The 13,469-nt window shown below is 39.6% G+C and overlaps 1 protein-coding gene across 2 annotated transcripts; it reads left to right on the top strand.

Annotated features, from left to right (window-relative positions):
* Nucleotides 1-752: 752 nt before the first annotated feature.
* On the top strand, nucleotides 753-12,449 carry LOC117949428 (neuroepithelial cell-transforming gene 1 protein-like). Of its 2 annotated transcripts, XM_034879714.1 has the most exons (13): nucleotides 753-1,075; nucleotides 2,909-2,975; nucleotides 3,220-3,279; nucleotides 3,996-4,103; nucleotides 4,186-4,356; nucleotides 4,455-4,517; nucleotides 4,619-4,715; nucleotides 4,813-4,889; nucleotides 4,997-5,254; nucleotides 5,368-5,538; nucleotides 5,640-5,826; nucleotides 11,163-11,519; nucleotides 11,567-12,449. In XM_034879714.1, the coding sequence occupies exons 1-12, from the start codon at nucleotides 930-932 to the stop codon at nucleotides 11,492-11,494; spliced, it is 1,737 nt and encodes a 578-aa protein (XP_034735605.1). In that variant the 5' UTR covers nucleotides 753-929; the 3' UTR covers nucleotides 11,495-11,519; nucleotides 11,567-12,449. The 2 variants fall into 2 exon arrangements, with proteins under 2 accessions (XP_034735605.1, XP_034735604.1); XM_034879713.1 differs by having other exon boundaries at nucleotides 754-1,075; nucleotides 11,163-12,449.
* Nucleotides 12,450-13,469: the final 1,020 nt, after the last annotated feature.

Here is a 13,469-nt window from a genome sequence, read left to right as displayed (position 1 = left end):
ACATGATGCAGAAAAAGATATACAGTGAAACAAAGACAGCAAAACTAAACAATGGTAAGCAACATAAAGCAGAGCAAGTTGCTCTTTAAAATGTCAGGAAAGAGTAAATAATGCCCATGATAAGTTCAGGGCGATGTCCGTCAAATTGCTTTTTCTCCATACCCCAATATACTTGATTTGCAATTATTTAAAAAACACAAACCAGAGGAAAGCTTGGGATTTTAATCAGTCAATGACATTATTGATTCATATTTTTCTGTGGATCAACAAATTAATTTATTACTTATATCAGCACTACTGCATACTCTCTGTCTTGAGAACATTTACACATCGTTTTGGAAGTTAATTTCACTTTTACATGGCCAATATCACTTCCATTTTTGTTTGTTTGCGAAATTATTTGTGGCAAATTAAATTGGCTTAATTAATATCCATCTGATGCAAAAATATTTATGTATGATAAAACCCCAAGTGTTTGTCAATTACAAGAGGGGAAAATGTATGTATTTCTCCCGAGTTGACAAACTGAATGGATAGTATATGTTTTATGCAATCCACTGTCGTTTATTATTACTAGTATTGGTATTATTGGGCTGTTATTATTAATAATTATACATTTATGGTTGGCTTGTTTTCCATTATCTCCCGCTGGTAAGAAACATAATTAATGCTACATTCAAGGTCCTTCTTCTCTTCTCTTCTCTAGCCCCTCCCACCTCATGGCTCTGAGCCCTCTTCTGATTGGTCCATTTCCAAAGATCCGCCATATTCAAACTTCCGCCGTGGTGTGTGTTCTGTTAGGGTCTGTTGTCATCGATCGTTCGCTTTCTTTGCAACTTCGGGACAGTTTTTATACGCTTGGAAATTGTCTTTCATTCGCTCAGGTATAACTACGCCCCGGTATAACTCAAAACGAAGCCTCCTGCAAAATGGAAGAAAACGAAGAAGTTGGTGGAAGGACGGTGGAAAAGAAAAAGCAGAAACTTCGCAGGATGTCATCGAGGACGTCCACCACCAGTGTCATCAGCGCGACAGAGCCTTCTCCACAAAAACTCCGGAGGAAAAACTCCAAGAAGTAAGTATATTACGTCAAATACATTTGATATCATAATATGTAATTGTTTATTTAGAAGCTCTGTTTGTAATGTTATACGACTTAAGCACGAGCTAACGTTATCGGAGTAGGCCGACTCTGACGGGCTGTTGTTGTAGCCTAACTGGCAAAGGATGCTTTCAAGTACACCTCGGAAGCCATATTTTCAAATGTCACCACGATTTGCCATGCTGGCTTTAAGCTGCGTGTGGTGTAACAAAAAATACAGAAACTAAATGAATGTTATTATAACATAATACGCGTCTGTCTTAGATTTCTGACTTTTTTTTTTAGAATCAAACAGAAAATCCATATCATAACCACCATAATCCACATAACCAGTGGCTCAATTTATTAATGAAAATATGTAATAACTAAGTTAACATTAACGTTACATGTATTTAAGAATGAAGACATAATCCATTGTAGCTGCAACAAATTATAATATATTAACCTCGATTATTGATTGATTGATCAACGAATTAATGAAGTCCTTTTACTAAAAATTAAAAAATACCCTAAACAACTTGTGAAAGCCAAAAAAGTCTTCATGTTTGACAAAACCTAAAGGTATTAAATTTTGCATGGATGTGAAAAAGAAACAAACTATCATCATTTAAAAGATAAAACCAGCAAATCTTGCATCGTAAATGTGGTACTATTGCATAATAAATTACTAATGGAGTAATTGACTAATCTCTAGAATCAGTGGTTGTTGTTGGATGCACAAACAGTTACATCAGCATACTAATAATATCGGCGGATTTCATTATCAGTTTGAGGCTGCTGGCCAATGCTGAAGTTGGTATTTTTTATGATTCTCTGCTTGTTTTGAATCCATGTTGGCACAGTGTGGTTAGAAAGGCATGTCCGCATAGTTAAACCTAGGCATGGGCTGGTATGAGATTCTGACGGTATGATAACCTTCAGCTAAAAATATCACGATGTCATGGTATTACAGTATTGCAATTACAGCTATAAATGTATTTTTTTCTGGGTATAAAAATAACAACTTTTTTTCATTGAACACAGTGTATCTTCTTTTTGAAACACACTGCACACTGGCAGAGAGAGGAATTTCTAAACTGCACTTTCTGCCCTTGTAGCTCATACCTTAGGAACAGTATGACAGAAAATGTTAGTGCTTTTGAAACCGTGACTTTTTCAAACTGCGGTATACCTTGAAACCAGTAACTGGCCCATGCATAGTTAAACCTGTTTATTGCATCTGTGTTTGTTCTTCCAGACTGCAGGTAGCATTGAGAAAATACTCAATATTTGTGTTGGCTTGAAGATAAATACAACTTTACCAGTTGATTTTTTTTTATTGCTTTCTTTGATCTTTCACTCCCCACTTTGTAATTCTGTTAGTTCCAAAATGTGTTTATTGAATGATTACAAGGAGTAGGTTGTGTAGCTGTTTGTTCAGCTGACATTGGCCTTGACAGCACCCTCAGGGTGCCATTCACTAAGAAGAAGACAATGTAAACAATAAGGCCATCCACAATGTTTGACATATTTGAAAACAGGGATTGGAGCAAAAATAGCATGTTATAAGCATCCATCAGACTAACAGAGATGAAATGCATCCCTATGAAAAGAATGTTTTTCTTCATTCATGTTTGTGTACCTCAACTTACTGTGTAGTGTGTTTTAGCCAACAACATCTGCACATGTGATCAGAGTCTGTACATCTTTATCAACAGTATACAAAGAAATGTCCTTAGCAGAGTAGTAGACAGTCACTCCGCAATAAAGTATATAAACATGTTGTCATTGTGCTTGACCGTTGCTTATTTGTCTAATTTTCTGTAGACCTCCACTGCAGAGAGGCAGCTCCTTCACTTTTCTCACTCCTGGGACTCCGTGGGACTTCAGTCTAGTGAGTTAATGTTGAAAACATAACACCATGATGTTAGATTGCAGTGTTAATGTCCTCGCACCTATGATCTGTTTATGCCATACATGACTGTTTATTCTTATCTTCCACATGTATCTGTAATACATGGCAGTATTTCGGGTGGCAATCCTTTACATGTAGTATCTTAGAGATTGCTGCAAATCTGTTGTTTGATTTTTTGTTAGCCTTGTTAAAGTAACAGGTTTGTATTCTTATGTTGCCACAGAAGAGAAAGCGCAAAGAGAAGGAGGATGACACAGTCAGTCTGTCCAGCTTCGATCTTAAGGTGAGAGTCGGGCAGTTTGCTGTCTGTTCGTTGGGTGCGAGTCTAGTCTAACACCCTTGAATGTGTCCTCATAACAAACTTTAATCCTTCTGCATGATACAGGTACTTGCCACAGACAGCTATGAGGGCTCTGTTGTGTGTTATGAGCTCAGGATAATCCCCCTATTAGACTAGCATAAGTGTCTGAGGAAATTATAATGCTGACAGAAAATCTGAACCACATTGTTCCTTAGCATAATCGCCAGTCTCTCGGCTCTGTGAAAGTGGTTTAAAGGTCCCATGACATGGTGCTTTTTGGATGCTTTTATACAGACCGTAGTGGTTCCCTAATATAATATCTGAAGTCTCTTTCCCTAAAGGCAGGCTGGGGCAAAGCATATTAATGTTTAAAAAACTCATAAAGTGAAATTTTCATGCCATGGGACATTTTAATACACTTCCTATACAGCCTTAACAACTTACATGTTATTACCATAACATTAAACTTTAATAAAAGTCAACTTTAATATTTGAGAGTGGAGTAAAACAAGTGAATTTATCTGGACACTTTTTGAGTGGTTTTGGTATAAATGGCACCAAACAAAAGCATTTCTTAATAATATATCAATTATTAGTATTTTAATTAATACAATACTCTATTAAGGTATTGTTATACCACTACAGTCTATACCTCAATTCAGTCAGGTTAAACTGAAGTTTATTTTCTGGATTCCCAGGAGCCCAGTAACAAGCGTGTCCGACCTCTGGCCAAAGTTTCATCTCTAGTCAACTTGATATCTCCTTCAAAGAACGGAGCGGTGCGGCGCTTTGGACAGACCATCCAGGTAAATGCCATCCTCTTGTGACACTATGAGTTAAAGGAGTAGAGAATTATTGTTTGACTGTAAAAGGAATTATTTTCCCCAGTCAATGTCATTACGTGGTGGTGACAGCAAGTCACCAGGGATGTCCCTCAAAACCGTCAGCAAGACAGCAGGTCCCACTCCCACTAAACGCAGGAATAGCACGCTGTGGTCGGAGACGCTGGACGTCCATCAGAAGAGCGCATTCTCCACCAAAGAGATCAAGAGACAAGAGGTTTTTGTAATTTAGTCTTTTTAAAGCACAACCCAGTCATCAAAAGTACAGAGAGCAGAACAAGTAACCTCTCCTGCTGTGATTTGTTTTTTCTTCAGGCAATTTATGAGCTTTACAGGGGAGAGCAGGATCTCATAGAAGATCTTCAGCTAGCACGAAAGGTCAGAAAATCTTTATTTCAATTTTACTAAAAATCCAAATATTTATGCTCCCTTTTTTGTAAACGTTTTTGTGCTCACACTGCTGCTTTTCTCACATTTAGGCATACCATGATCCAATGCTAAAACTCTCCATCATGACAGAGGAGGAACTGGCTCACATATTTGGGGACCTGGATGCATACATCCCCTTACATGAGGGTAAATTACCACTAACCCTTCTTGGGCTTTAACTGCTTTAATTTATGCCTTACTGACGTCTGACCTGTGCGTGTGTGTGTCTTTATTTTATTTGAAGACTTATTGATGAAACTGACAGAGGGAACTGGCCCCGATGGAACAGTAGGTCTGATTGGACAGATAGTTATAGACTGGGTATGTGTTCCACCCTCCTGGGTATGTTTTACCCTACACCCATTATCTTCTGATAATATGATCAATTTCCATGTAAAAAGATTGTAACTGTTAGTGTATCTTCTCAGCTTCCTGGTCTGAACGCTTACAAAGGCTACTGCAGCAACCAGCTTGCAGCCAAAGCCCTGCTGGACCAGAAAAAATTGGACAGGCGGGTGCAGGACTTCCTGCAGCGTTGCCTAGAGTCGCCCTTCAGCAGAAAGCTGGATCTCTGGAGCTTCCTCGACATCCCACGGTCACGCCTGGTGAAATACCCGCTGCTGCTGAGAGAGATCCTCAGACACACTCCTCCCGATCACCCAGATGTTACCAGTCTCGAGAGAGCTGTATGTTATCCTCATGACAATGAATAACATACAATGCTAATATTTTCACTGATTATTTAAGATTGTGTGTTTTGCTTAATAGCCAACCAATTGGTCTTTTTTTAACTATCCAGATCACTATAATCCAGGAGATTCTGTCTGATATCAACATGAGGAAAGGGGAGTCTGAATGCCAGTATTATATAGACAAACTGGAGTATCTGGATGATAAGCAGCGGGACCCTCTCATAGATAACTGTAAGACTCTACTTTGTCACGGCGAGCTGCGGAACAAGAGTGGCTCGGTGAGAATTAGGATTACTCTGCTTATTTTTCACCACCCACATACTTGTTTTCTGTTTTATATTCAAATATGTTTCATTGTCTATTTATGTGTTTCTTCCAGAGGCTGCATGTTTTCCTCTTCTCTGAGCTCCTGGTCCTGACCCGACCGGTGACCCGGAACGACAAGAGCTGCTTCCAGGTGTATCGACAGCCCATCCCAGTTCTGGACTTGGCTCTAGAGGACCTGCAGGATGGAGAGATCCGCATGGGGGGGTCCTTCAGAGGGGCTTTCACCAATGGAGAGAAAGGTTTGTTTAGTTGAACTCTACCTGCTGGCGGAGTTTGGCTGAGGCATTCACCCATTATTGACAGGGATTTTTAAGTGTTTGGTTATTTAATATATCCATCAAAAATGCTAATTTCAGATGTAAACATTTCCAGCTTTTCTCTCATTAATATCAGAAAGAATGTTTGGTCCTACAAACTAATTTGAAGACTTCCCCTTAGGCTCTAGGAAAATGTTCTGACATTTTAAAAACTAAAGGATGAATAGATAAATAATTCACAGATGAATCTATAATATAAACCGTCATTAGGTGCTGCCTCAATGTGGAAGTAGGGTGTCATTATCACTTTGTGTCCCACACACTCTTTTGACTTTCTGTGTTTTTCAAAGTAGCGCTTGATACCTCGTTACCCTCTGAACATGACCTGGGGTCTCATTTATAAACGTGGCGTACGCACAAAAACGGGGCTGAAAATGTGTGTACGCCAAGTCCCACGCAAAGGTTGTGATTTGTTGAGTGAGAGAACTCTGACCCATGCATATGCACATTTTGGAGACAATGGGAATTGGCGACGCAGATGGTGACGTAGTGAACTGATGTCAAACTGCAGAAAGTACAGTGAGGAAAATAAGTATTTGAACACCCTGCTATTTTGCAATTTCTCCCGCTTAGAAATCATGGAGGGGTCTGAAATTGTCATCGTAGGTGCATGTCCACTGTGAGACATAATCAAAAAAACAAAAAAAATCCAGAAATCAAAATGTATGATTTTGTAACTATTTATTTGTATGATACAGCTACAAATAAGTATTTGAACACCTGAGAAAATCAATGTTAGTATTTGGTACAGTAGCCTTTGTTTGCAATTCCAGAGGTCAAACGTTTCCTGTAGTTTTTCACCAGGTTTACAAAACACTGCAGAAGGGATTAACGCCCACTCCTCTACACAGATCTTCTCTAGATCAGTCAGGTTTCTGGGCTGTTGCTGAAAACACGGAGTTTGAGCTCCCTCCAAAGATTCTCTATTGGGTTTAGGTCTGAAGACTGGCTAAGGCACGCCAGAACCTTGATATGCTTCTTACAGAGCCACTCCTTGGTTATCCTGGCTGTGTGCTTTGGGTCATTGTCATGTTGGAAGACCCAGCCTCAACCCATCTTCAATGCTCTAACTGAGGGAAGAAGGTTGTTCTCCAAAATCTCGCAATACATGGCCCCGGTCATCCTCTCCTTAATACAGTGCAGGCGCCCTGTCCCATATGCAGAAAAACACCCCCAAAGCATGATAAAACCACCCCCCTGCTTCACAGTAGGGATGGTGTTCTTGGGATGGTACTCATCATTCTTCTTCCTCCAAACACGGTTAGTGGAATTATGACCAAAATGTTCTATTTTGGTCTCATCTGACCACATGACTTTCTCCCATGACTCCTCTGGATCATCCAAATGGTCACTGGCAAACTTAAGACGGGCCTTGACATGTACTGGTTTAAGCATGGGGAACCGTCCACGGTATGCATGATTTCAAACCATAATGTCTTACTGTATTACCAACAGTAACCTTGGAAACGGTGGTCCCAGCTCTTTTCAGGTCATTGACCAGCCCCTCCCGTGTAGTTCTGGGGTGATTTCTCACCTTTCTTAGGATAATTGAGACCCCACGAGGTGAGATCTTGCGTGGAGCCCCAGTCCGAGGGAGATTAGAAGTCATGTTTAGCTTCTTCCATTTTCTAACGATTGCTCCAACAGTGGACCTTTTTTCACCATGCTGCTTGGTAATTTTCCCCGTAGCCCTTTCCGGCCTTGTGGAGATGTACAATTTAGTCTTGAGTGTCTTTGGACAGCTCTTTGGTCTTGGCCATGTTAGTAGTTGGATTCTTACTGATTGTATGGGGTGGACAGGTGCCTTTATGCAGCTAACGACCTCAAACAGGTACATCTAATTTAGGATAATAAAGGGAGTGGAGGTGGACATTTTGAAGGCAGACCAACAAGTATTTGAGGGTCAGACTTCTAGCTGATAGACAGGTGTTTAAATACTTATTTGCAGCTGTATCATACAAATAAATAGTATTAAAAAAAAATCATACATTGTGATTTCTGGATTCTTTTGTCACAGTGGACATGCACCTACGATGACAATTTCAGACCCCTCCATGATTTCTAAGTGGGAGAACTATAATTGCAGGGTGTTCGAATACTTATTTTCCCCACTGTAAATTTGGGAATAACAATTACTCTTAATATTTTCCAGTATTGATGACGCATGCACATTTCTTCACTCCATATCATCCACGTTATCCATCTCAAGATTAAATCTAGCAGTTTTATTTGTGCTTGTACTGAGTATTACTTGTTCCATAAACACCTCCAAGTGCTTAATATTTAATCTGCGTTATCTCACCGTCATTGTCTGCTACGGAGCGCAGGAGGAAGAGATGGCCCTACTTCATGGAATACATGATAGCATCAAATACCCTACCATTAGATGACTAAATATCTGTCTTTAACACCGTGCATATATCATCATATATTAAAGTCTGGAAATGCCGCCAAGCTCTCACACAATCGTTACACTTAATGTCCTCGCTATCAGTCCAAACTTTAATACTGTTTGACAAAACCTGCATGAAGTAAAGTGCGTTTGCCTGTTACACTGTTATCTTCAAATTGTATCTCTGGGTGGGGGGTATAGTAGATGCTGTAATTTTGTCTGTAATAAAATAGAATGCAATAGAATAAATCTTTTGCTCACCAGCCATGCAAGACAGATAAACATACAGACAACATCTCAGACATAATGGCCCTCATTTATCAACCTAACGTAGAAAACAGTAATAGCCTAGAAATCTAAACCCTTGCAGCAGCAGATGTAATTTGCAGCCAGGGTCAGTCTAGCAAGTCTCCGTTGATTTGTGAGCTGGAAAAGCCAAATTCAGGTCAGGCCAATCACATCGTGTATAAGTCGGTGGGCAGGCTTAACACAAGGACAGCAGAGGTGAGAGTGGCGAGTTGCAGCAGTTCCACGTAGTCTGGAGGCACGAGACGGGAGGTCCTCAGTAGAGATGTTCCACTCTAGCTCGCTATCACTGCACCATGCTTCAAGGCCTGTGTGCTAGATTGGAGGCCTCACCAAGGGGGTCAGTTTTTTGTAAGAGGCCTATTAAGCCCATGTCATTATGGGTGGGGGGGGGAATTAATACAGCATAGTACTGCAATATTTTCAGTGGCAATGCTGTATTGATACACAGGTGCCAAGTATCAATCTTTTATTATATACAGTATGCGTTCATTTCGTCTGCTTGACAATCCCATTTTGCAGTGATATGAACAAACAGAGAAATGTATCTTTTTACATAAAACATCGTATTGTGATGATATCGTATCGGGAGGCGTCTGGGGATTCCCACCCCTACATGTCATCAGCATATGTTATAATTATATTATAATTTAGAAAAAACACCTTTTTAATTATGGGACACTAAGTTCAGGCCATCTGTGCCAGTGGCTTTATTCAGCTTTAGTTTGGTGAGGCTTTTCCAACAGCATCTTCTCCTCTCAATATTGGTGAACCTATAGAGAGATTTTTGCAGATGTCATCACACTTAGATGTCATCACACTCTCTCACACACACTCTCACCGCTAAAAAATGTACTCTCTATCTTGTTTTTATTTTTAATTTTGCCTTGATAATTTATTGGGAATTGTCAACTGTTTACTTTTATTGACTAGAACGTTCTACATTCTACTTCCTTTGTTGGAACACACCTTAAACAGCTTGGAGCTTAACAAATAAGCCTTATTTCAAAATAAATTACAAAACAAACTGTCATTGTTAGTTTACACAAACTTAAAGTGTACTTAAACGTAAAGTGTGGAGCAAAGAAAACAAAATCACATATCTTGGGATGTCAAGATAAAAAGGCATGAGGTGTGAAGTATTTTAGGCTTGTCCTCCTGCTGTAATGAACTGAAAATAGAAGCAATGACATAACAGTCACACGTTTAGAGAATATATCAGTAATTGTTTAGCTTTTTGTCCTCGCTCAAAATCTAAAAAAATGTCATTTTAATCACTGCAGACATTTTTTTTAGCAGTAGTAACAATTTTTCTCACGAGTAGGGCGTCATCTGATCGGCCTTTTATGGAGACCACCGATCAAACTATTTAAAGCCTTTATCGGCTGATAACAATCAGTGACCGATCAATCGGAGCCCCCTTACTTTAATTTAGGCTTGAGGTGAATTACATTACTGTTGGATTTCCCAAGGAGTGGTCTGCACACCACTCGGGGTGCCTCGGGGAACTGTGTAGTCAACAACAGACAGTCAACATACTGATGAACAATGGGGACATGTGTAGACAAGTTTTTTGGCAGTTCGCAGATTATCTGTATCAGCGTTTTGTTTACCTGATAACCGATTAAGTAAATTCATTAAAAAGTGTGTTACTTTGGCTCCGCTCCAGCTCTGTGTCTTTCCTTCTGCTTCGGTTTCACTCACCATTGAATCAGAGTTAATATCCCGCCCACAACACTGACTATCTGTTACTGGGTATTATGTTGAAAGTTTTGCTTTGCTAATGCTAAAACTTTAACGGTATCAACCCCTAGAACAAAATGCATACTGTAAAAAGGGCAGTGTTTTGCTCATAAAGATGAGACATAAGCAAAAGGTATAAACAATGGGCCAAGGAAGATGGGCAACACTATGTTAACTTACATTTACTGTTAAACCTCCATTAACTCATTTTTATGGCCACTTGTGGGCAGCAGAAACAAGCTGTAAACACAAAACTGACATGTGGCAATCTAGTTAGCAAACAGTTGGTTATTTACACATCCAGCAGATACGGCGTAACATTATCCTTCATTTAGAGTCATGGTTCTGGTCACCTGTCAAATGTTAGTCAAATTCTCAATCTCTTTTAGCTTTGCTTTAGTCTCCACTCCTGAATAAAATAGATGACTACTACCTACATGTTCCACTTTCTTTCTCTAGCTAGTCGCTAACTCTGTGTGTGTCATATGGTGCTTTCAGGTGGTAGTTTTTTTGTTGGGCACAAAAACGCTTCATAAAATGGGAACTCTGATGATAAATCTCTGTTGGTTCATCACTAAAAGAGTCCCCTTTCACATAATACAAACAGTCATTTTATCCAGACAAAAAGTATATGTATAGTAATTTGGGTGGAGTAGAGGAGTTAGAGCAGTGAGTGGGTTCTCTAGCTGCAGGCACAGAGTTTGTAATTTTCAAGGCATGAGGAAGTAGTAAAAGTACTATTACACTATAATTTTTGTATCCCAGACTGCTGCCTGCTGTCCATTTAACTGGATTTCAATCCTTTCTATCACTCTAGCTAAGAATGTTTTCCGTGTGAGCTCTCTGGATCCTTCCCATGGCCAGTCCCACACCCTGCATGTCAACGATGTCTATCACAAGCAGCAGTGGCTCAACTGTCTACGCAATGCAATGGCCCAACAACAGGGGGCTCCACCCAGAGTTCAGCAGGGAGAAGCTGTCAGAGCCAAGCGTCGCTCCTCCACTGTCTCAGCCACCATCTCGGATGAGGAGACAAACGAGAACTGTCCGCCTGTCTATGGCCCTAAACTCAGGCCTCAGACACTCTCCAAAACCAGACTGGACCAGAAGTCACAAGGCTCACTAAAGAGGAAGGAGTCTGGAGTGTAGACTTCTAACCCAGCACACAGGTTTCTCTTAGGCAGACACATGTAAGCAACATGAGTCCTGTTTCCATATGTGTCTGTTAATGAATTTTCATGAAACCACTGTTTTAATGCTTCTGCTTTGTCCTTGTAGCTGCACTGAAGGTCTTTGTAATCATTTCCGTCCAAATGTATTGTCAAAGTTTAGTCTTCAAAAAGTGTAATTAGTTTACAAAAAAAGTTATATGTGTCAGTGTGACTGAATGTGTTTTTAAATGTGTGTGGAATTAGGGTTTTATGTGTCTACTTACATGTAAACTTTTTTACACTTAAACATAAACTTTGCTTCAACGTTCATTCCGGTGTCAACACTTTTAAACTGTCTTTGTTTTTTTGCTGCAATCAAAATGTCAGTGTATCTATATTATACATAGCATGTGTGTAGTTGTCAGTTGTGTTATCTGTGCCAAGATAAGGGATCAATAAACTGAGAAACTGTGATGGCCTCAGCTGTGTGCAGGAAGCCGTTGAGGCGAGTCTAAAAAGGTTTGAGATTAGATCAAATAATGAGCCGGTAAGAACACTGGCCATGAATATGTTAACACATTTCTTGGGTAGGGATCTAATGAGTCCCGATGTATTCAGTGAAATGTTGTCAAACAATGATAAAAGATAAAACATTTAGTTTGTAAGGATTCCTAAGTATGATTAACTGTGAGATTATATGTTACAACACACCATCAACATCCTCTCAGTTGTACTTGGGCCTCTCGGCCACTTCCTTTTTTACTGATGGTGTTGCAATGTTTGTCAGGCAGACAAAAGCTGGGGGAAACTCTGAAGTGTGTTCCTTTCCACTTAGTGTGTTGAAATCCTACATATTGTTAATGTAGTTTTGTGATTTTTCAGTTAAGAATGAAAGAATTGTAAAGGCCATTTGATATGTCTTGATATATTAAAAACCCAATGTAAAAAGAAAACCCATTTTCTACCATCTCACTGTATAGTCTCATCAAAAGCTGACTGCTTAATGAGACATTTTTATATATGATCTGCCCTCCAATCAAACTTGCTTTTAACTTTGAATACTGAAGAAGGGGCTACCAAATGATTTGCATTGAGTTGACACATTTGCAAAGCTAGACCTACATGCAAGGAAACTGAATATCTCTACACGCTGTAAAGCTGATGATATCGTTCGGTGTGTCAAGACAGTGACGTGCTAACACTTTAAATAACAAAAGGAAATGTACTTGATCATACTTGACTTTATCGGGCTTTGTATGCAATAAATATGCTACACACAGAGGAACTAACTTTTGACAGACTTTAATAATCCTCCGGTGTAAACAGCTCTTAGTGGGAAAAGAGATAGTTTGACTCATTCTTTTTACATACGTTACCTGGGTGTTCCGTTTTCCTGATGCCTGATGATCCTGCCACAACCCCAGCTGCACACACAATCATACCCGTGTGACTGTGGGGGCCTCTCTCAAAGTGTCAGCTGCTAAACCTGTGGTATTTATAACTCGTGAGTCATCCACGTTTAACACCTTCCTCAAAATGTATTTTTCTATGTAAGACACTGTTTATAGTTTGTGGTGAGCCATCAACACTTAACATCTTCCTCAAAATGTATTTTTCTAAGTGAGACACTGTTGGATGTGCACTTTCCTGCTGCCGGTGCAGTATTTCTGGTACGGTTGTTAAGGCAACTGCTCATGTAAAAGCACCTGGCATTTGTTTACCCATTAATTTATCAATGCCCTCAGTTATTATTTTTGTTAATCAGTAGCTCAGTGGTTCCTCAAGGAAATAAGGTAGCATCAAATGAAGTGAAGCAAAAATGGTTTAGGATTTTCAACCTTGAAAACATTAAAAGAACATGAATGTGCACCTATTCACCAATATTTATTGGCTACCCATTTAATTTGAGTGAACTATAAGAAAACTGTTCCCTCTCAGACTTAATTTACATAATATTTTATGATGTTCTTTCC

Source organism: Etheostoma cragini, chromosome 8, assembly GCF_013103735.1.
Source record: "Etheostoma cragini isolate CJK2018 chromosome 8, CSU_Ecrag_1.0, whole genome shotgun sequence".
NCBI classification, from domain to species: domain Eukaryota; kingdom Metazoa; phylum Chordata; class Actinopteri; order Perciformes; family Percidae; genus Etheostoma; species Etheostoma cragini.
The sequence above is the reverse complement of the archived record's forward strand: the minus strand, read 5'-3'. Positions and strand labels throughout refer to the sequence as shown.